Source organism: Colius striatus, chromosome 21 (assembly GCF_028858725.1).
Source record: "Colius striatus isolate bColStr4 chromosome 21, bColStr4.1.hap1, whole genome shotgun sequence".
Classification (NCBI taxonomy): Eukaryota; Metazoa; Chordata; class Aves; order Coliiformes; family Coliidae; genus Colius; species Colius striatus.
The window spans coordinates 4,747,685-4,768,774 of NC_084779.1; the positions used below are offsets into that span (position 1 = coordinate 4,747,685).

The 21,090-nt window shown below is 54.1% G+C and overlaps 1 protein-coding gene across 1 annotated transcript; it reads right to left on the minus strand.

Moving 5' to 3' along the window:
* Positions 1-62: 62 nt before the first annotated feature.
* FHAD1 (forkhead associated phosphopeptide binding domain 1) lies at positions 63-18,879 on the minus strand. The gene is given in 30 exon segments (XM_062013265.1): positions 63-146; positions 310-475; positions 688-908; positions 1,199-1,282; positions 1,559-1,686; positions 2,361-2,509; positions 3,364-3,480; positions 3,482-3,522; positions 3,967-4,096; positions 4,418-4,577; positions 5,294-5,409; positions 5,822-5,903; positions 6,389-6,614; positions 6,803-6,892; positions 7,202-7,309; positions 7,989-8,123; positions 8,431-8,501; positions 9,955-10,150; positions 10,499-10,651; positions 11,297-11,380; positions 11,969-12,076; positions 12,372-12,476; positions 12,797-12,862; positions 14,539-14,669; positions 15,414-15,537; positions 16,112-16,342; positions 16,588-16,679; positions 17,825-18,065; positions 18,355-18,561; positions 18,784-18,879. Coding segments are annotated over 30 exon segments (3,942 nt in total).
* Positions 18,880-21,090: the final 2,211 nt, after the last annotated feature.

The window sequence follows — 21,090 nt, forward strand, 5'->3', positions numbered from 1 at the left end:
ACAGCACAGTGAGCTGTTCCTACCATGGACCTTCAGCTACCAAAGGCTGGGTGGTGCCTCTCCTATGGGCTTCCAGCCTTGACAACTGCTGCCGTGTGCTTTTTGGCCTTGGGCTTTCCTGAGCAGAAAGGCTTCTTGGCTCCAGGCTGCAGAACAGAGGGACATGAAACACCATGTTTACCCAGGAGAGCTCAACATGGCCTTGATGCTGCCTGTGGGATGTGTGTCACCTTCCCCCTCATCCCTGGTGCTTTGCCCAAACCCACCAATACCTCTGCCTACAATGCACACCACGCTCTGACTTCTCACCTGCTGCACTTTGGCTGCTCGCAGCAGCCTCTTCTCCTGGTTCAGCTGGAGCTGCATCCTCTCCAGAGCCTCTTTCAGCAGAGCCTTCTCCTCTGCCTCCCTGTAGGCTTCAGCTTCTAGTTTGGCCACCTCCTCCTGGCACCTTTGCAGGGACGCTTGGCTCAGCCTGCGTAAACGGGAGGGAAGGTCTGTCACCTGCATTGACTCCCAGACCCCCAGTTGGGCTTTACCCAGGAGAGATGCCATTTGAGCAAAACCCCATCGTGCCTGTGCCCTCCCTCAGACCCCACAGGATGACACTGCAAGGCATCAGAGTAGCTAACACCTCTGCATCCCAGGACTCAGCCTTACTCAGACTCTCACTCTGCCTTTTGGTACCTGAGCTGCTCCATGCTGCCCTCGTACTCTTTCAGCATCTCCTCTTTCCTCTTCAGGCGACTCTTGAGGTTCCTAATCTTATCATACAGCAGTTCCAGGTCCTTCTGTCTCCTCAATCCTGCTTTTTCCCTCTCCTCTTGGGGAAGGAGCTTCAGACTCTGCATTCCTGACAGCCCCTTCACCTCCATCAGGCTTCCCAGGGCACCAATGACATCCAGGTACTGTAGGAAGCACAGACGATGTGTTCTTTACCATTCTATGACTCCTCACCAACCCTACACCTCTCTTGGAGGATCAGCTCTGATTGCCCAAGGGAAGACCCCCAGAGATCTAAGATGGGGAGGGGAGAAGGAGGCATCACTGCATGTTCTGGGGACCCCAGACACCCAGCAGATGCCCAGCGTGCCCTGGGTCCTGCAACACACAGTTCAAGCCTGACTATGTTCCTGAACCCTGATTCCAATCAATCCCTTGTGAAACATGTTTGAAAACAACCTGATCACCAACATACCATCTTCTCCCTGAGGTCTGTCCCATCTGCCATCTCCCAGCAAACTGCTCCATCACCAGCCCTGTGACATCCCCTGACAGGAGCCTGCACAGACAGGGGAACAGCAATAGAACCCACAGATTCCCTGGGTTGGGACTGAGCTGCCTCAAACCTTCTTTCTGCTGCATGGTAAAACCACACTGTGCCATATGCTGCTCCTGACAGGAGCTGCCACCCTCTCTGTGAGCACTGCCTTCCCTCTTGGACACCTTCCCCTCTTCCCCCATGGCTTCTCTTTTGGTGTATCTGAAAGCCTAATTCTCTCTTTTCCAGGGAATCCCTTTCCAAGGAAGCCACAAGCACCACAAGCTGCCTTCTTACCTCATCTGCCTTCAGTTTGGTTCCCAATACAGATGCAGGTTCCTTCTTGAGACCTATTTTTTGGGCTATTTTCTCTGGTAAATCTTTTGTCAGGACTCCCAGCAGCTCTGAATCCTTCTTCATAGCAGCTGGAGGCAAACAAATACCCATCAAGTCATTCCAGTCTCCACATGGTGTGCTGGGGCTTCATCCCTCAGCCACTTTTGAGACTTGCCAGGCTTCCTCTTACAGACACCAGGCATAGAGACAGGTCCAAGCTGCAGAGCAAAGCCTGCACCAGCCTTTCCTGCAGAGAGTGTTTTGGGCATCACTTGCTTTACTTAACCTGCATTTCAGAGGTTGTGCCACAAACCACTACTCTACCCACAGCTCCTAACAGTCAATGCTGCTTTTCCAGCCTGCTCTTGATACAGGAATAGACACAATGGAAAGGGACTGCAAGAGAATGAGGCAGGGCATGCAGGAGATGCTCACACCATCCAGTGCTTCTGGCTCTGACTGCACAGCAGCGACTGCCACAAAACCCCTCCCCAGCTGCCTCCTCAAGTGCCACCTCCTCACATGTGTGTGTGCTTAATAACACTGGATGCCTACACATGACACCAAGGGGCTTTTCTAAAGCCTGCAGCTGCACTGCAGCTTCTGCAGAGAGCTTTCCATGCCGTCTGTGCACACGAAGGTGGATGCAGGGGAGCGCTGGAGTGCTGAGGGAAAAGCTTGAGCCCGTTGCAAGCCAAGAGCTGGAGCCCAGGGCACTGCCCCAAAGGATGCCTCTTCCCTTCATAGAAACAGCCACACTTACCTGAGGAGTGCCTCTTCTCCAGCATCTTTACCCTCTCCCTGAGCTCAGCCAAACCTTCCCTCTGGCGCTGGATCGTCTCCTCGTGCCTGAGGCCTCGGCATTTCGCACCCAGGTCAGCCAAGTCCCACGCTGGTTCCTGGAAGCAGCAGCTCAGCTGGTTCTTGCCCAAACTGCATCTGGCTCAACACAAGCTCAGCTTAAACCTGCCTTAAACGCTGCCTTGCTGGCAAGTGATGGTCACTTAGAATCACAGAACCATTTTGGTTGGAAAAGACCTTTAAGCATCAAGTCCCAGCCCTCCCTCCCCCTGCCCAGCCCAGCACTAACCCATGGCCCTCAGCACCTCAGCTCCATGGCTTTGCAGTAGCTCCAGAGACTTCTCATGTCTCCCCTCAGCCTCCTCTTCTCCAGACCAAACACTCCCCAGTTCCCTCGTAAGACACGTTCTCCAGACCCTTCACCAGCTTCGTTAGGATCATGCCAAGAGCAAAGCCCAAGGAATGTCTCACTCTACACCCTCTTTGTGGATTTAGGAGGTTGAAGAGCAGTGTCAGAGAACCTTTTCCTACTCCATGGTGCCAGCTGCACCCTGGGGAGGTCACAGGCCCTGCCAATGCTGCAGAGATGTGCTGCTCTGAGCAGCGTTTTCCTCTCACACTTGGTGCTACCACTTCACTGTCTCCCATGCACAAACACTGAGACACTTTGTGGCCTGGATTTAGACATGATCTCATGCATTATTCTCTTTTAACCTACACCTGTGCACACAGGCACTTGGCATTTCCCTATTCCAGCTCTACCCAGCTTGCTGCATTATGACAACCACCCCAAAATCTGGGACACTCTGCACACAGGTAGCACCAGCTGCAAACCTCCCTTAGGTCTGGCTGTCATGTCCCTGTGGCACTGCTCAGGGAAAGGCTGTTTGCTCCTAAACCAGGGCTTCAGCTGAGCTGTACCTCCTGTGCTCTGTGCTTCTCCTCCTCCTTACTATGTGCCAAACAGGAGGGGTGATAGCTCCTGCTTGTCATCTGGCTGTGAGTCACCGTTTGGCCCCCACTCATCCAGCCTTCCATGCTGGCACGCTGTCTGCCCCTGCCATGGGACAGGATGTACCATTTCTACAGTCCCTCCATCTGCTGCTGCAACCACCTTTTGAGTTCTTCCCATATCTAGCAGCAGGGGAAATCAAAGGGGGAGTCAGCACAGGAGATAAAAGAACCTTTATTCCTGTCCTGAGCAACAAGCTACTCCTACTCCTGGCAAGTTCAACCCTGGCAGCAGTATAGCCAGCATGTATGGCTCAGCAAGGCTGGGAGAAGGAGGAAACTCCTGCAGATCTTTCTCTGCTCTCCTCTCTAATTGGCAATTATCACAGCCCTTAGCACACACAACACTTCCCAGTTCCAAAGTGCTGTACAAACATCAGCTCATTAGCCAGCAGCTACCTGGCAGCCCTTGGCTAGGGAAAGGGCAGCTGGCAACCCAGTGCTCTTGTCTTCAGCCAGCTCTGAGCACACCTGAGGTTTGCCTGGGCGTCCTCAGGTCTCACAGTGATGCTGAGAAGCACTCTCTGCACAACCAGCAGCCCTCAGCAGCCCCTGGCCTCGTGTGGATTTACCCTCTCGGAGGCTTCTCCCGCCTGCTGCGACATCCCAGGAGCATCCACCGGCTCTTGTGGTGTTTCCTGGGAGCCATCCCTCTCCCTCAGAGCCTGGCACTGGGCTTGGGCTTGCCTGTGCCAAGAGATAAGACCCTTGTGGGCCACTGTGATGGATGATGGTTGCCCCAACAGCTTGTGAAGCGCACCTCAGGCACCCACTGATGACTACGGTGGTGTGGGTGGGAACAGTCACTTAGTTACGAGTGACACCGTTACATGGCCGCTGGCACCAGCTTCCCTAAACTCCCATTTTGGGTTCCTGTGGTGCTTCCATAGAGACCACGTTGCTGAGCAGAATCCAGAGGCTCTCACTCAGGCAGATAACTCCATGCCAGCAGCTGCTGGGCTGTAAGACAGCAGCTTTGGCCAAGCATCATGTCACGGCAGTGTGTACCTCAACTCTTCAGCTGCTGCTTTCAGGGCTTGATCCTTCTTCTCCACCAGCCTGGACATCTGGGAGAGCTTCTCTCTGAGCAGGGTCAGCTCCTGCCCTCGACATTTCAGCTGGCTCAGGCTCTGCTCCAGTTTCACCTTCTGCTCCTCGCTCAGCTCACCTAAGCACACAACAGCTTCAGGGCTTGGGGGCTGTTTCCTCACCCAGCCCTGGGGCATCTGCAGTTCTCCTTGAGGTGATGTTCACAGAGGCTATTCCCCCTTCCCAGCACACCCTCACAGGGGCTATCAGCACCAATGGAACCTGTCCCTGCAGATCCTTGCCCTACCCTCAAGAGCAGCCCCCACATCCTGGGCTGTGCCAATAGCCAGTCTCTCTGGGCACGTGTCAGAGCCACTTGCTCTGGCCATTTTCCTTCAGATTGGAGAAGAGCAGGCTCACCAGTGTTTTTTGCCTGGCAGACTTCTACTTCCTCACATTCCTCACCAGCTCTGTCTCCATGTTCACCCTGACAGGCCGTGGGAACAAGCCATGAACATCTCTCCAGGCTCTGGCTTATTTCTGTCTGCTCTGCTGGCTCCTCCCATAAAGTCTCCCCAGAGAGAGAAAGGTGAGGCAAGGCTCTCCCAGGCTACTGCCTTAGAGCTTAAGAGCTCACCAAGTGGGATTTGGAGAAAGATGGCCTGTTTTGTCAGCCCAGCCTGGTTCCCCTCACTCACCATCACTGCTTTGCCAAGGACAGGGCAGAATTCACCTACCCAAAGGGAATAGATCATCTACTTTGCTCTGAGCAGGGCCATAGAACTGCTTTAGGACCAGGACACCTACTCCCTCTGTGTGCTCACTAGAACCTGCCCTTGTTATTTCTTTACCCACCTCTCATGTCTGACATCCTGGCTCTGGTTCCCACCAGCTCCTTGGTCAGTTGGGTGATGATGGCCTCCTTGGACAGGAGCAGGCTCTGCACTGCTGCCAGCTCCTCCCTGAGCATTCTGAGACAGATCAGTGACAATCTCACCACTCCTTTGGAAGACTCATCTCACAGAGCCTGTGCATGCCTTCCCTGAGCTCTAACTCCTAATTATCCACTCAAAATCCTTTTTAACCTGCCTCTCAGTCCCCCAGGTTCAAGCCTGTGGCATTGGCACTGCCAGCTCATTTGCTCTTACCTGGAGCCATCTGGACAAGATTGCAGATCACTCACAAGCTGCTTGGCATCATTTGGACACTGTAGGCACTTAAGAGCATCTCTGCCCAGCTAAAATACTCTTTTCACCATCACAGACAAAAAGGGATCTTGGGATGAGTTGCAGCCAGCCCCTGAGCCTTCCTGAAGCTCTCCTAGAGACATCTGCTCTTCTCCAAGCCCCTCTGAAAAGACTCTCAGCAGCAAGCAGTGCTCACCTCTGACAACTGTGTGGCTCAGAGGCAGAAGAAACCTCCAGCAAAGCTCCTGATGTCAACTTGCCAGCAGCACCCTGGAGTCCTGCAGGACACAAAGGCAAAGGCCACCTACTTCTGTAATGCACACACCTTTGGTCTGCTTGCTTCTGCTGTGGGTATCCTTTCCTTCTCATCAGCTTGGAAGACCAAGGACTCTCCTTCTGGGAAACCTGTGCCTCAGTGCCTGGTTCAAGCAGGGCTTGGACAGTTGCTCGTATCCTTCTTCACTTGGGATCACTTCTGCCTGAGTGCAGCCTAAATCTGTGTCAGTCTCAAGGGCCAAGAGCCCTTCTCCAGAGGAAAAGCCCTATGTGGTGTACTACCACCAGTCCCCAAAGCCACAGAGCACTACACTGCAGCTCCCTGTGAAATGGTTGCTTCAGGGACTTGTGGAGCTCATCCCACGTGCAGGCAAACCTCCAACCAGCATCTTACACAATGCTTCCCACAGCAGCCAATGCACTGGATCAGCTTCACAATAACTGGGAAGGTTCCCAGTACAGCCTCATCCCACCAGCCCTTTGCTACCTTCTATTTTTCCCATGAGTGCTGCCTTTTCCTCCTCCAGCATCTCCAGCTGCTTCTTGGCCTCCAGCAGCTTGTCCTCCAAAGCCACAATTGTCAGAGAATGCTGCTTGCTTTGCTCTTTATATTCTGCTATTTCTTCCTGCAGTTTCTGCCTCTCTGCCTCTTGCTCCTCCTGAATGCTCCTGAGCTGCTCATCTCCTGTGACCAGCTGCTGCTGCAACACAACCTGGGACACAAGGTGTGTGGAAGTGTCTCCCTTTGGGACCACCATCTCTCCTGGTTGTCAGCCAGAGGGAAGGTTTTTAGGGAGAGGGGAGGCTGCAGTGACCTTCCCCCTCCTCAGCAAGGGCCAGGGAAGCTTTCTTCACTGAATCTGCATCTACTCTGCCTGTGCATGGGGGGTGTGGGCATTACCTCTCGTGTGGCAGCTTCCTCCAGCTTCAGCAGAGCTGCTCTCAGTTTGCAGGCTGCAGCCTCCTGCTCCTCTGACTTCCTTGCTATTGCCTACATGAGGAAGTGAGCAGTAATTGAGAAGTTAATAAGCTTGCAAGAATCCAGCTTTCTCTCAGCAGATACACACCTACATCTATTTCACAGGATCACAGAACGGTGGGGGTTGGAAAGGACCTTTAGAGATCATCCAGTCCAACCCCCCTGCCAAAGCAGGTCCCACCTAGATCAACCTGGGGGGCAAAAACCCCCCACTCCACTGATGGTCCCTGGCCAAATGGAGCAACCATGTTATAAAGCACTTGGGATTCATTTATCCCAAGGATGAGCAGTGCTGCTCTACCTCTTGTGCCTGGCACTGACCTCAGTCATGCTTCTCAGTTGGCTCTCCAGTTCTTGGTTCTTCTTCTGTTCTTCCTCCACACATTGCTTGCACTTGTCCTTCTCCTTGGCAACAGCAATCTCCAGCAGCTGAGAAGTGACAGCCCACCATTTCAGTACAGAAAACAACATAGAACTAGGCAAAAGAGCTCAACTCCAACAAGGGAAGCAACTTGGACTGTCCCTGCTCTGGAGCAGAGGCACAGCTGCTCCAGAGAGAGAGAACAGCTTGGCAGGGTATGAGGTGACTCAATGAGAGATCAAGGAGGAGCCACTTAGCTGGTCCTCACCTGCCTCCTTGGAAAATGATGCTGGGAAACAACCATTCCCAAAGCAACAGATACAGAAGCATGCTAGAAACTGCCTTACAAGACCAACATGAGATGCTGTCTCCATCACAACACTCCAAAACACCACTTTGCCTTGACCAACACAAAACACCACTTCACCCCTTGCCTAACACCCAGCACCAGTGCCATTGGCTCCATGCCCTGAGGCTTCCCTGGGTCTCACAGTGACCTGGTAGGAAGCTCCTCCTCCAGCTCTGCCAGGAAAACCCTTTTCCACCCAAAACTCACTAAAAATGAGGCAAAGCATGAGGGAGAAAAGGGCTTTCAAGGAAGCCTGCCTGCTCTTGCATTCTGTTTGCTACAACCATGAGCCTTACTGAGCTCATGTGTCTGTGTGCTGCTCATGCTTTCCTCTTGCTGCCAGGGCCTGAGCTGCTGCAGTGCATCCTGCCCTGACCATGCCACCCATGCCAGCATACCTCTTTGCTCTCCTGGTCCTTGTGCAGTGTCATTTGCTCTATTCTGGTCTGTAGGTCTCGCTCGTGTTGTGCTTCCAGCTCCCTCACGTGCTCCTGTAAAGCTGCCTGTGTCTCCTGGACACTCTCTAACTGGATCTATGGGGAAAACAGCAGATACTGAGGTGTTCAAGCAAGTGTGCCAGCAGCTGGGTGAGAAATGAACACCCTGCATCCATTCACCACAATCCCAAAGAAGAAACACAGCTCCATCCCTGCCACGTTAGGGACATGGACACCACCACACTCACTATGGGCTCTGTCCTCTCTGTTCCCCTGTGTCTGCTGCAGGCCCAGGGACCTCTGTCACTGTGCAGTCCCAGTTCAGGTCCCCCCAGCTACCATGGTGGCTCCTGGCAGGAAGCCTCCCCCAGTCCCCTTGGTGTGCCCATGCTTTGCTCTGTACCTGCAATGCCTGATTCCTCTCTGCAGTTTCCTGACTGGTTTCCAACAATGTCCTGAGAGCAGCCAACAGCCCTGAAAAAGCCAAGGGAGCCTCACTCTGCAGGGTGTCCATGCAGCTCAGCTGGAGCATCCTCAGAGGCCTGGGGACACTGTTTGTCTCCTTGCCCAACTCCCTTTAGCCACTGCTGACCTTCAGCCCTGGCCCTCACCCCGCTCCTGTGATAGGGGGTGTCCACATTCCTTCACACACAGCAGGGAAGAGGAGGGACTGACACTAACCTCCCACACCATCACCCCCAGGCTTATTGGGACAGCCAGAAAACCCCCATGACCCGAGTTTCCCTCTCAAGCTGGGGCATTTAATGCACTGCTGTGTTGGCTGCTGGGGAAGAGACCTGTGGGCCACAGTTCTGCCTTGCACACAGGGACTCCTGCTAGCCCAGGAACCCTCAACAAGCCTCCTGAAGCTTTCTCTCCACACCTAGTGGAACCACAGCACATTCCCATCCCTGGGAGATGGCTGCTATAGCTGAGCCATCTCTGGCAGGGAGCTTGACTGCACACACAGCCCAGATGCCTGTTCCCACCAGGAGACTTGTTTTCCTTCTCACACACCGTCACCCATTTGGCTGTAGCACCTCCTTTTTAAACCTGACACTTCTGCAAGAGCTGAGGCTGGCTCGTGGCTGCACCATGCTCCTCCTGCTATAATTAGCACCCTGCAAACCACAGGGCCCATCCTGCTCCCCCTCCCACGCTGCTGCCCCAGCCATCCCTGCTCTGCAGCGATGCTCCACAGCACACGCTGCTCCCACACAGAGCTGCACTGCTCCAGCTGCTGCCTGCACAGGGTCACAGCATCATTGCAGATGGAAAAGCCCTTGAAGCTGCTGCAGTGCCAGCCCTCCCCTCACCCTGCCCAGCCCAGCACTGACCCACAGCCCTCAGCACCTCAGCTCCACGCCTTTGGGATCCCTCCAGGGCTGGGCACTGCCCCAGCTCCCTGGGCAGCCTGGCACAGGGCTGACACCCCTCTCAGGGAAACATTTCTGTCTCAGCTCCAGCCTCAACCTCCCCTGGGGCAGCTGCAGCCCATTTCCTCTTGTCCTGTCACTTGAGACCCTTCCTCACACACCATTCACCCCCACTTGTTTACAGCCACACAGCAGTTGTTCTGCCACTCCAGAGCAGAGGCAGCTATGGAAAGAGTCATTCATAACCTCGAGACCAGAGGTTCAAATCTCAGCCAGCACTGTGGCCACAAAAGTGTTTCTCATGTGCCACTGAAGCAAAACCCACCTAGACTGAACAACCTCCATGTCTGTAGATCAGTTCCAGCTCAGGCACACATCACATCCCACAGACAAAGCCCTTCAAGTGCTGTGGGCAGCAATCTGCCTGAGATTTACACCAATCTGGGGGACTGGCATTCCCAAGCAGTGGCTTAACACTGTCCTTTCCCAATGGCACAGAACATCCCACCTGGGGCAGGTTTACTCCCAGGGACACCCAGTGAGACACAGACCTTTGCCAGAGGCACGTGGGTCCATCCTTGCACTTGCCAGGAGCTGCTCCATGCCCTCCAGCCAGGACAGGGGCACATGTGCCACTTCCAGCACTGCCACCCTGATGGTTGAGATGAGGGGATCCAGGCACACTGCCTCCAGCTTCCCCAGCTCCCCTCTGAGGCTCTCACTGCTGCAGGAGCTCCTCAGGCCAGCCTGGAACAAATACAAGCAGATCATGAGCTGACCTCCACAGTCAGGGGCCTTCTGCCACATGGCAGATAACACATTGGCTCTGCAAAAACCTGGGCTACAACCAGCTGAAAGCTTTGGTCCAGCACTTCAGGGGGTGGTTAACACCCTTGGCAGCCCCAGGGAAGGACACACTGCTGCCACACCTCCTATTTCTTTCTAACCCATCCTTTTTGGGGCTACACTCACCTCTCACTAATCCAGAGCACTGAGACACTAGTGGGTCTTTTCTCACGTTCCCCAAGCCAGGAACAAGCCCACTGATGCTCATCTCCCAGCTGCCAGCTGGTCTTCAGCATTTAAAGGACTGACCTGGAGCTCCTGCAGGGATTCCTTGAGCACCTCAATGTTTGCAGACAACTCCTTTTCCTTTGAGAGCCTGAGGTTTAATTCCTCCTGCAGACACTTCTCTCGCTCATGACTCTGTCTGTTCTCATCGGAGATCTGTCTGACCTTCTCCATCACCTGGCAAAAGCATGCAAAGGAGCCCCAGGCTCTGTATTAACACGCTTTCCAGCTGAGGGGCCATCAGTTGTCTCAGTGAGCAACACCTGAGAGGCTGCAATCCAGTAGCCACAGCAGACTCCTGGGCTTCTCCCTGCTGCAGCCCACTGATGCCAACTAAGCTTTGGGCACAAAAAGGATCAAGTCTCCTTCATGTCACGGTGCAGCAGCGTTAACCTGGGAGAGCTGTGGCACAACATGTGATTTAGGACAAGGGGAAATGGGCTGCAGCTGCCCCAGGAGAGGTTGAGGCTGGAGCTGAGGCAGAACTGTTTCCCTGAGAGGGGTGTCAGCCCTTGTGCCAGGCTGCCCAGGGAGCTGGGGGAGTGCCCAGCCCTGGAGGGATCCCAAAGCCATGGAGCTGAGGTGCTGAGGGCTGTGGGTCAGTGCTGGGCTGGGCAGGGTGAGGGGAGGGCTTGGACTTGGTGTTCTTAAAGGTCTTTTCCAACCAAAATGATTCTGTGAGTCTATGAGCTGGAGAAGTTCAGAAGCTACTGGCACTCCTGTGCATGGAGCAGGTGCTGTGGCTGCTCTGTGGTGACTGGCTCAAGCTGTGCTGTGCTTTGGAGACACTCAGCATCTCCTTTGCTTGGTGTCCAGACTCACCTGCTGCTCTGTTGTGGCTTTCACTGCAGCATCTGCTGCTTCAGGAGAACAGATTCGTATCACTTGAGTTCTGAAAGACTCCAACTACAGCAGAAGGTGACACAGGAAAACAGAAACCACTGACAACAGAGTAGTGATGCTGATCTGCACTACCCACCTCTGCCCTGTCAATGCAAAGGCATCCCAGTGCCTGCTGGCTCCCTCACTGAGGCCCTGGGTATGTTCTTGCCTTCCTCTCAGCACAGTGCTTCAGCTCACTTTCACCATGAAACTTACACGGGTTCCCTGACACCCCTCCTTTAGCCCATTCATCCTTACTTGGTCCCATCCATCCCTACCTGCTCCCATCCACCTCTACCTGCTCCCCTCCATCCCTACCTGCTCCCATCCATCCCTACCTGCTTCCCTCCACCCCTACCTGCTCCCATCCATCCCTACCTGCTCCCCTCCACCCCTACCTGCTCCATCCACCCCTAACTGCTCCACCCACCCCTACCTGCTCCATCCATCCCTACCTGCTCCCATCCACCTCTACCTGCTCCATCCATCCCTACCTGCTCCCATCCACCTCTACCTGCTCCATCCATCCCTACCTGCTCCCATCCACCTCTACCTGCTCCATCCACCCCTACCTGCTCCCCTCCACCCCTACCTGATCCCCTCCACCCCTACCTGCTCGGTGGCCCGGCCCAGGTCAGCTCTCAGCAGGCGTTCCCTGCGCCCCATCTCCTGCAGCTGCAGAGCCTGCCTGGCACAGCCTTCCCTCAGCTGCTCCTCAGCCTGCAATGATGGAGAGCATTTGCATATCAAAGCCATACCCAAAAGTCATGCTGTAAGCACTTCTACCCCAACTCTGCATTATTCACATCAGGCAACTCTCAACATAGCTTTGCAACACCAGAGGAGAGGCAGCAATCCCTTTGCAGGCAGTGCATCTGCAGCACTGGATCTTTCACGGTGCTTTTTGCCTGTGTTTGTGTTCCCAGCACATCATCCATCACCCCTCCTCAGTTTCCACCCCTCCCAGGTGGCTGAGGTGCCTGCCACGTGCTTGCCAGGCCAGCTGGATGGGTACCTTGGCTTTTTCAGCCAGCTGCTTGTGGAGGCTGTGCTGCTTGGCACAACACTTCTGGACTTCTCCTTGCAGCCCCTCCAGGTCACGTTCCAGCTCCCTGATGCGCTGCAAGAGTTGTGGGATAGCAAAGGCTCTCACCAGCAGAAGGGACATTGCCTCTCTGGGGGGCTCTAACTGATAAGCAATACATCTGCCCCATATGTCCTTTACTCAGAGGTTTTCTTCTCTAGCCATTGTGTTTATATTGGCTTTCAAGTGGAATTTCCATCTCATTTCTGGAACCTAACAGTTTTCCCATGAGTTTACACTTCTCCAGTTCCTTAGGTGCCTTCTGTTACTGGAATCAGACTTGAAACACCAATGATGCATTCCTTCAGCCCCTGCTCTCCCACATCCTTCATCACCCCAAATGTCTCTCCACTCACATTTCTGCAGGCCACCACTTCTTGTTCTCCGAGTTCACGCTTCGTTTCCTCTTTAATTCTAGAACACTGGAGTGAATGGCAAGTAGGGACAAGAAAAACCCATCAGCAGGGCAGGTAGATACTTGTCACTTCTGCAGCAATATGTACTTCAGGGGTAAAGCCCAGCTAAGTGCCTAATGGGTGCTGGAGTGCCCTGATGGGGCCATCAAGTATGTCAGAGCATGGAGAGAATCCCCAGGTGGAAAGGCTTGTATTAAAGGAGAAGGAAAGGACAGGTATCTGGAAGGAGTGCCCATCAGAGAGAAATTCCTCTGGCCTTAGAGAAACAGCATGACAGGGATGAGGGGGATGTGTGCAGGAAAAGCAGTGCTTGAAAACACCCACAGTAACCTGGCCATGCCATTAACAGGCAGCTCCAGGTTACTCAGCACAGCCTCAGACTGTGCTTTGCAGCTCAGTGTTCCAGGCTGTTGGTGCTTCAGGAACTCTGATCTGCCTGCCCCAAGCATCTGGCTCCCTCTCCCAGGAACACCAGCTCCAACCTCCCTCCAGCTCTTCACAGAGTGGGGGAAACCACAAGAGGATGCTCTGGGACACACTCTCTGCCTTGACACCAGCAGTGTGGGCCACCAAATGCCACTGAGCACCCAGCAGGATGCTTCCCCAGGGTGCCTGGTCACACTCCCACACATGGCAGCTCAGCTGCTCAGCCACATCCCCTTTGCACCAGGCAAAGCAGAACCCATTATACACCTCCAGAGAGCTGCTTGGGGAGGATGCTCAGCCAGGCACTGTGACTCCTGCCTGCCCACTCCAGGAGACTCACACATCTTTTTCATGACTTAGAATCCACAGTCAACCCCTGACATGTCTTGATACTGTGTCTAGTCAGCCAGCCAACACGCAGCACCCACTCTGTGCTTATCATGCAGACACTGCAGCTCTGGAAATTCATGGAATCCCTGAGTGGTTGGGGTGGGAAGGGCCCTGCAGAGCTCCTCCAGCCCCAGCCCCTGCTACAGCAGGTTCCCCTGGCTCAGGGGGCACAGGAATGTGTCCAGGTGGGGTTGGAAACCTCCTGAGAAGGAGCCTCCACACCCTCCCTGGGCAGCCTGGGCCAGGGCTCCCTCACCTCAGCACCAAAGGACTTTCCCCTCTTCCAGTGGAACTTTGAGTTCAAGCTTATGTCCATCACCCCTTGTCCTGTCACTGGACACACACACACAAAAGTGTCCCCCCATCCTCCTGACACCCACCCTTTAGGTACTTGTCAGTGTTAATGAGGTCACCCCTCATCAAGTTGAACAGGGAGCTGCAAATATCAAGCAACAACCTGCTGCACAGGCTGTCTGCTTTAAGGGAAAAAGCAGGCTGGGCTGCAGGGAGCCACACAAAGACAGGGTTTCCATGGCTCCTCAGGAGGAGCTTGGCACAAGCACTTTGTGCTCACAAACAGCTACTGTGCTCCCAGGGATCTGGGACACGCTGTACCTCAATGCAGAACAGGGAGAGGGATTCAGCTGGGAAAAGTGATACCTGGGGAAGGACAGAACCACAGCCCTGGCTCAGTGCTAACAGCTCTGTGGCTTCTGTTTGCACTCAGCCACCACCCTGGGGTGACAACTGCCTTGATACAGCCACACACATACAGCTCCTGAAGCATCACCCTTCCCAGCCTGGTTTCCCACCCTAAGCTGTGCAGGAGACCATAGATTCCAGAGCCCCTCATCAGGGATGTTAACCTTGGCAGAAACAACTGCTAGCTGACTGTCCTTTTCTCTGTTTTCCTTCTTCAGTTTTGCAACACCTTCCTCGAGCTGCTGGATTTGCTGCTCCTTCCTGCAGATCTCCCTTTGCAGGCTGGTTACCAGACCTGAGAATAAACAACTCAGCTGAGAGGCTGCCCCAGAGTGTCCCTGCACAAGCCCTCTGGCCACTGACTGAATGGCCATCCTCCCTCTTGAACCACCATCAGCCTCAGATAGCAGATTCAGCTTTTGGCACATTGTGCTGGACATTGCTCCAAGTAACAAACTCCTCAGGAACTCACAGCACAAGTTCCCTGGAAGATGAGCAGCACCCACAGATCTGGTTTTGCTTCCTACCTATGTCAAATCCACGGCTCTGATGCCTCCTCTCTGCCAAGCATCATTACTGCTCCCTTATCTCAGGCAGTGAGATCAAGCAGAACACTTTAACTGATCTGAATGCATGATGAGAGCTCAGTATTTTGTGCACTCACACCACACTCCTCGTGTGCTAAAGGCAGGGATAAAGGTCACTAGGAAAGGCTTGTGGGCCAAGGTGGCCTGTGTGGCCCCACAGCAGCTTGGGTGGGCAACAGGGTGGAGGGTTGCCCATGACATGACACATGGACCAGAGCCAGCCCTGCCACCTGTGCTCCAGGCTCATCTTCCCCTATCAAAGATCTCTGTCCCATCACTGGAACCACTCCTGTCAGACACTGCCTGCAGAGTTTCAGGACCCAGAAACAGAGGTTGGATGATTTCTACAAGCCTCTACAAATGCCCAGGCAGTTTTGCCAATGCCCACTCATCATCAAGAGCTGGTCCCAAACTGCTCTGTGCCCTGACACAATGCTCCTGGGATACAATACCTGCAGCCAAAGCTTGGTCCTTCTTCAACTTCTCGCTCTCTTTACTCAGCCTTCCTATCTCCAGGTCTCTTTCATAGAGGGAATGGCTGAAAACTTGGCTTGAGCCTTTCTGCAGGTCACTGATCTGCAAAACACAGGCACCTGTGTCCTTTGCTGAATCATTTATCAGTGTAAGTAGGTACTTGTAAGTGTACAAAGGGAAGATGCTCCAGCCCCTCAGCATCTTGGTGTCCCTGCACTGGCCTCTCTCCAGCAACTCCCTGTCTCTCTGCAGCTGGGGAGCCCAGCACTGGCCACAGGACTCCAGATGAGGCCTCAGCAGGGCAGAGCAGAGGGGCAGCACAACCTCCCTGGCCCTGCTGCCCACACTCTCCTTGCTGCCCCCAGGATGCCACTGACCCCTTGCCCATGGGGGCACGTTGCTGCTCATGTTGAGTTTGTTCTCACCCAGCACTGCCAGGTCCCTCTCTGCAGACACAGAATATGCTTCCCACAAGTGCACTTCCCACTGCTCAAATGACCAGTTTTATGAAGCAATCACTGGAGGGTACAACAAACCAGACCCACAGGTGGAAGAGGATTTTGCCAGAGAAATGTGTTGCAGGCATATGACCTGCTCCTCCCCAGACCTGTGTGTTAAACACATCTGTACCAGAGAGGTGTTCTCCCTGCTCCATGCCCACTGAAGCATTCTGTACCTGTTCCCTCAAGGCTCTAATCTCCTCTGTTTTGGCTGCCAGCTCTCTGTCGAAGGTGAGCAGCTTCTGGGTCAGCTCAACCTCGTTCCTCGCTGCTGCCTGAGCCAGAGTCTTTGCCATTGCTGCAATCTCATCCTGCAGTTCTCTTACCACTGCAGCTTTCTTCTTGGGTTCTGATTCCAAACCTGAGAGGCGACTGATCTCCTTCTCCAGCCTCAGCAGCTTTTCACCCTGCAGGCACATTACAGGTGCTGTCACTTGCCAGAGACTCAGAGCCATGGGATCTGCTTGCCTTCCCTTCCCATGTGCCACCAGGCTCCCTTGCAGTGCCCATCCAAGGCAGCAGATCCCTTTGGTGGCAGCCCCTGCATCCTGCTGGAATGTGCATTCAGACACACAACCCCTTGGCAGGATTTGCCTGCTCTGCTCAGGAGTGGGACAGGGATGGCATCTCCCAACTCCTTCCTCAGCATCACCTTCTCCTGTGGGAAGACATCCATGGTGTGAGTCCTGGAGGAAGGGGCTGTGCCCACACCACTCACACTGTCCCCTGAGATGCTCCTGGAAACTGGAAGAAAGCAAACACCACAGCAGCAAGTGTCAGCACGAGAAGTGGTTTCAGGCAGCACTAATGCCTCTTGCAGCAGCCCTCTCATTTGTCTCAAAAATACACTAAAGGCAGCAGCTCCTTCACAGTCCACCAGCTCAGTTCACAACCAGAGGAGAAAACAACTGCTTGGCACTGAAGGGACACATACCAGTGCAAATGATCTGCATGACAAGGAGGAATGATCCAAGTCTGGGAGCCAAACAAGCCTCAAAGGGCAGCAGAGAAACACAGCAGAGAAAGGCACCTCTGGTTTTTCAGCATCATGCAGCTCTACAAGAAGCAGCTCTGCTCTTCTGGCTTTCCCATGTGTGAAGAGCTATGCCCACCATGATTAGCATACATGGGTCCTCTTATTCCTCAAAAATCAGATGAGTGTGTGCTAACTGGGAGTGTGTGCTTCCCTCCCTTTACCTTTGCTGCAGTTCCTAACTCTGCCCATCACACATCTTTACAACAGAGTGCTGTGGCTGCACAGTACTGACTCTACCCTGGCCCACCAGCTGCACTCTGGCACTTCACTGTTGACATTGTGTTGCTTCAGGCTGCTCAAAACCCCCCAAGGACCAGGGGAAAGAAAAAGATCAAGCTGTGTACCAGGCCATAACAAAGCTCCACTCATGGTAAAAGCCTCATTCTCCATCTGTACTGTTCCCCCAAAGCCTTGCCCCACAGTAAAGCACACTTTGTTTTCAGCAGCATATCACCTATGCACCTAATTTAAAGTCCCTGCACTTGTGGCAGCCAGAAACTGCCCTTCAAAGGAGGAAAAACCATCAAACAGGAGATGGGAACAGGGGCATGAGTCACCCATACAGATAAAGTTAGTCATTGCCCTGCTCCATCACACACAAGGAAAAAGGAAGAGGAAATGTCCCTCTCATCTCTGAAGGCAATGGCATTCCCCTTTGTATGCCACAGCTTATTCACTGACCCACAGAGGACCACACGTGGTCTCTGATTAGCCTCACTGGACTCATCCTCACCTCCAGCTACCAGCAGCACTCCTCAGCTCCTCCTCAAGCTCAGGTCACCTCCACTCAACTCCAAATTGGTCAGAGAGGACACCAAGGCTACACAGCACCGAGCTGGCCATCAGGGAGTACCTGGCCTCACTGCAGAGGTCCTGCTGACAGCATCCATCCAGCTGGTTGTGGCCACGCTCCCAGGGCGCTTCTGCAGGGGTGGATGTGGCATGTGGGTGGCTGCTCCTGGGGGATGCTGCTGCTGCTGCTGCTGCAGTGAGGGGAGGTGGGGAGGAGAGGCAGGAGCTGAGGCTTTGGGCTCTGCAACCACCTGGAGCTGCCCAGTCCATGCTGTGCGACGTTTCACGGGGGGATGGGACGTCTGTGGTGGCAAAGAGACTGTAACATCAGCAAAGGTGTTGAGTCCTGGCCCAGGCGGGGTGTGGAGGCTCCTCAGGAGGTTTCCAACCCCACCTGGACACGTTCCTGTGCCCCGTGATGAAGTGGAAGCTGCTTTAGCCTGGATGAGCTCTGCAGAGCCCTGAACCGCTCCAATTCCTTCAGCAGAGGGAGCTCAAGCTTTTTATTCCTCCTTTCCCCACACGAGCCTGGCATCGTGCTCCAGAGCATCCCAAATCCACCTCTCCCCGGGCACCCAAAGCCCCCCTTACCCGGGCGGTCCCATCCAGCAGCAGCTCGAAGGCTGCTCCCCCAGCACCAAAGCGCAGGGTGTCCCCGGGGCTCACTCTGACCGCAGCGTTTTGGACCTGGCAGCCGTTGACAAAAGTGCCTTGGGGGGAGTTGAAGTCCTGAAGGACGAAGCTGTTGTCTGAGGCGCTGAAGGTGAGGGCTGCCTGATGCTCTGCAGCACCTGCGGGCTGGCAGCAAGCAATCAACAGGCAGGGAAACCTGCCAGAGAGCAGCTTTTGTTACTCGTTTGCCAAGCACCCCCAACCTTCTACTTACTGTCACCTCAGCAGCAGAGAGCTGGGAGCCCCCAGGCTTTGCAGGGAAGACCTCAGTGCATCTTCTACCCATCCAAACCCTCCCTCCACCCAAGCCACTCTCTGTTTCACGACGGTTGTCTTCCTCGCCCCTACCTGCAGGGTGATGCTGGATCTCTCATCCCTGCCTATGGTCGTGGTGTGTGGCTTCAGCTGAAAACACCCCTCTGAACTCTTTAGGAAGGCTTGCATCATCCATCCAGCCTCTTCACCTGCAAGGCTTCCACTGCAAAACAAACCAAAGCACCCAAGTCACTGCTCCAGGAACGTTGTGGCTAACTCAGGAGCTCCAGATTGTGCAGAATCCACCCCAAACGTGCCTCTGCCCTGCCCGGCAGCCTCCCGGTATCCTTGGAAACCACCGACGAGCTGGAGCCGGCTGCTGCCCTCCTGAGTCTGTCCCTCTCTCTGTTTTGTTTTGGTTTTCCTCTTCTTTTCCCAGGCAACTGGCCCGGCTGCACAACACAGCTCAGTGCTGGCTGCAGAGGGTGACACACGCGGGGACGTAGCAAGAAGCTCACAGGGGGTTGTGCAAGCTGCCAGGGAAGGATTTCCCACCCTTTTATTGCTTATCTTTTACTCAATACTGTGCATGCACACACAAACAGGTCTTGTAACCTCAGGCAAGAGGATACACATTCTGTCCTGGTGATGGAGAGGCTGTGATGGAGATGGGGTGGCTGTGATGGAGATGGAGATGCTGTGATGGAGATGGGGAGGCTGTGATGGAGATGGGGAGGCTGTGATGGAGATGCTGTGATGGAGATGGGGAGGCTGTGATGGAGATGGGGTGGCTGTGATGGAGATGGAGATGCTGTGATGGAGATGGGGAGGCTGTGATGGAGATGGGGAGGCTGTGATGGAGATGCTGTGATGGAGATGGAGATGCTGTGATGGAGATGGAGAGGCTGTCACTTCATCAAGGTGCCTTCATCCCAGGCTTTTTTCAGCACAAAAAGGGAAAATAACACACCCACCACCAACATTCCCCTTGGCAGCCTCTGTTTTGGCCTCAACTTGAGCTTCTTTTCCCCACATCCAAGCACCTGACGTCCATCTCTCTCACCCCCAGCAAACAGCACCCCAAATGACAGCTCCTGATCAGTGCCACATCCCACCATTGCACTCCTCTGCTCGTTCTCATTCCCACACCTTTCCTGCTTTGCTGTCCAAATGTTGCCAGTGTGTCTTTCAGGTGCCACCACAGGGCAGTTGGCAGGTTGGAAAGGGCTGGGTGAGATGGGTGCAGCTTGAGCAGCACCCCCATCCCCCCCAGCGTGGGTTTTGGGAAGGAGGGAGGCACAGCATCCCTATATTGCCCAAAACAACAGCATTTCCCTCAACCCCAGTGTTTTACCATCCATAACACAACTGTATTCCTTCTGAAAAGCAGCTCAGGCTTGATGGAAGTGAGCCTAAACCTTGCATTTTTGTTAACAGCAAACCCCAAGATGGCTTTTTGGCCCAATTCTGCTCCTGTGGATGAGAAATTCCCACATCATCCCAGTGAAACACATCAGAAGTGAAGCACAAATTCACCCTTCAGCCAAACAAGCCCACAGACAGGAGGAGTGGGCAGCAGGGAGAGTGGTTATTGCCCTGCCAGGCTACAAGTCAGCAGCAAATCCCTTTGGATGCACACACATGAAACCACATTTTCTTCCCTCCTCCCCCCAAATTAATTGCCCAACTACAAATAAACTGCAAAGAAAAGGTTCCTGCTGCCACTCAGGCTGTTCCAATGCTTGGCAGGGCCTGGATGCCAATCCCAGACAAAGGAGCTGCTCTGCTGACCAGGGCCATGGTCAGCTGCATCGTGGCTGTTTAACACTTGGCAAACAAAACCTTTCCAGGAGAACAGCTTGCAAGCCCTGCATGATTCTGTCATGGTTAATTGTGAGGCAGAAGCAGCTGATTTTGCAGAGGTGCACACTACAAAGCAGAAGTGGGTACTTGGGCACATGTCCCAGTGCTGGATTTGACCAGCAGCACTCTCATCCTGTCCCTTCCCTTGCAGGAGCTTTGCACTGCAGCACAACAGCCAAAATTCTCTAGTTCCAATCTGTTAACTTCTTGTTTTGAAAACCACTGCCCACCAGGCTCCCCTGGTCTCACTCAGACCATGTCTGCACATCTCTCCTGAGCTGCCATGGTACATGAGCCACCTCCCAGACCAATGTGCCACCTCAGACAGTGGCTAGCAGCACATCTCACCTGGGAACAGCAGCCTGAGGTCAGGGTTGGGTGCATGGAGGACATGGTTGTCTTCTCTCCCCTTTCTTCTCCAGCACACTCTCCTTCAGGAATCACTCTTCCCTTACAACATATGTCAGTGCCATGGGGATGAGCCATCCTGGGACAGTGATGGTCACAGCCTTGGGAGCTCTTGTGCTTCTTGACAGC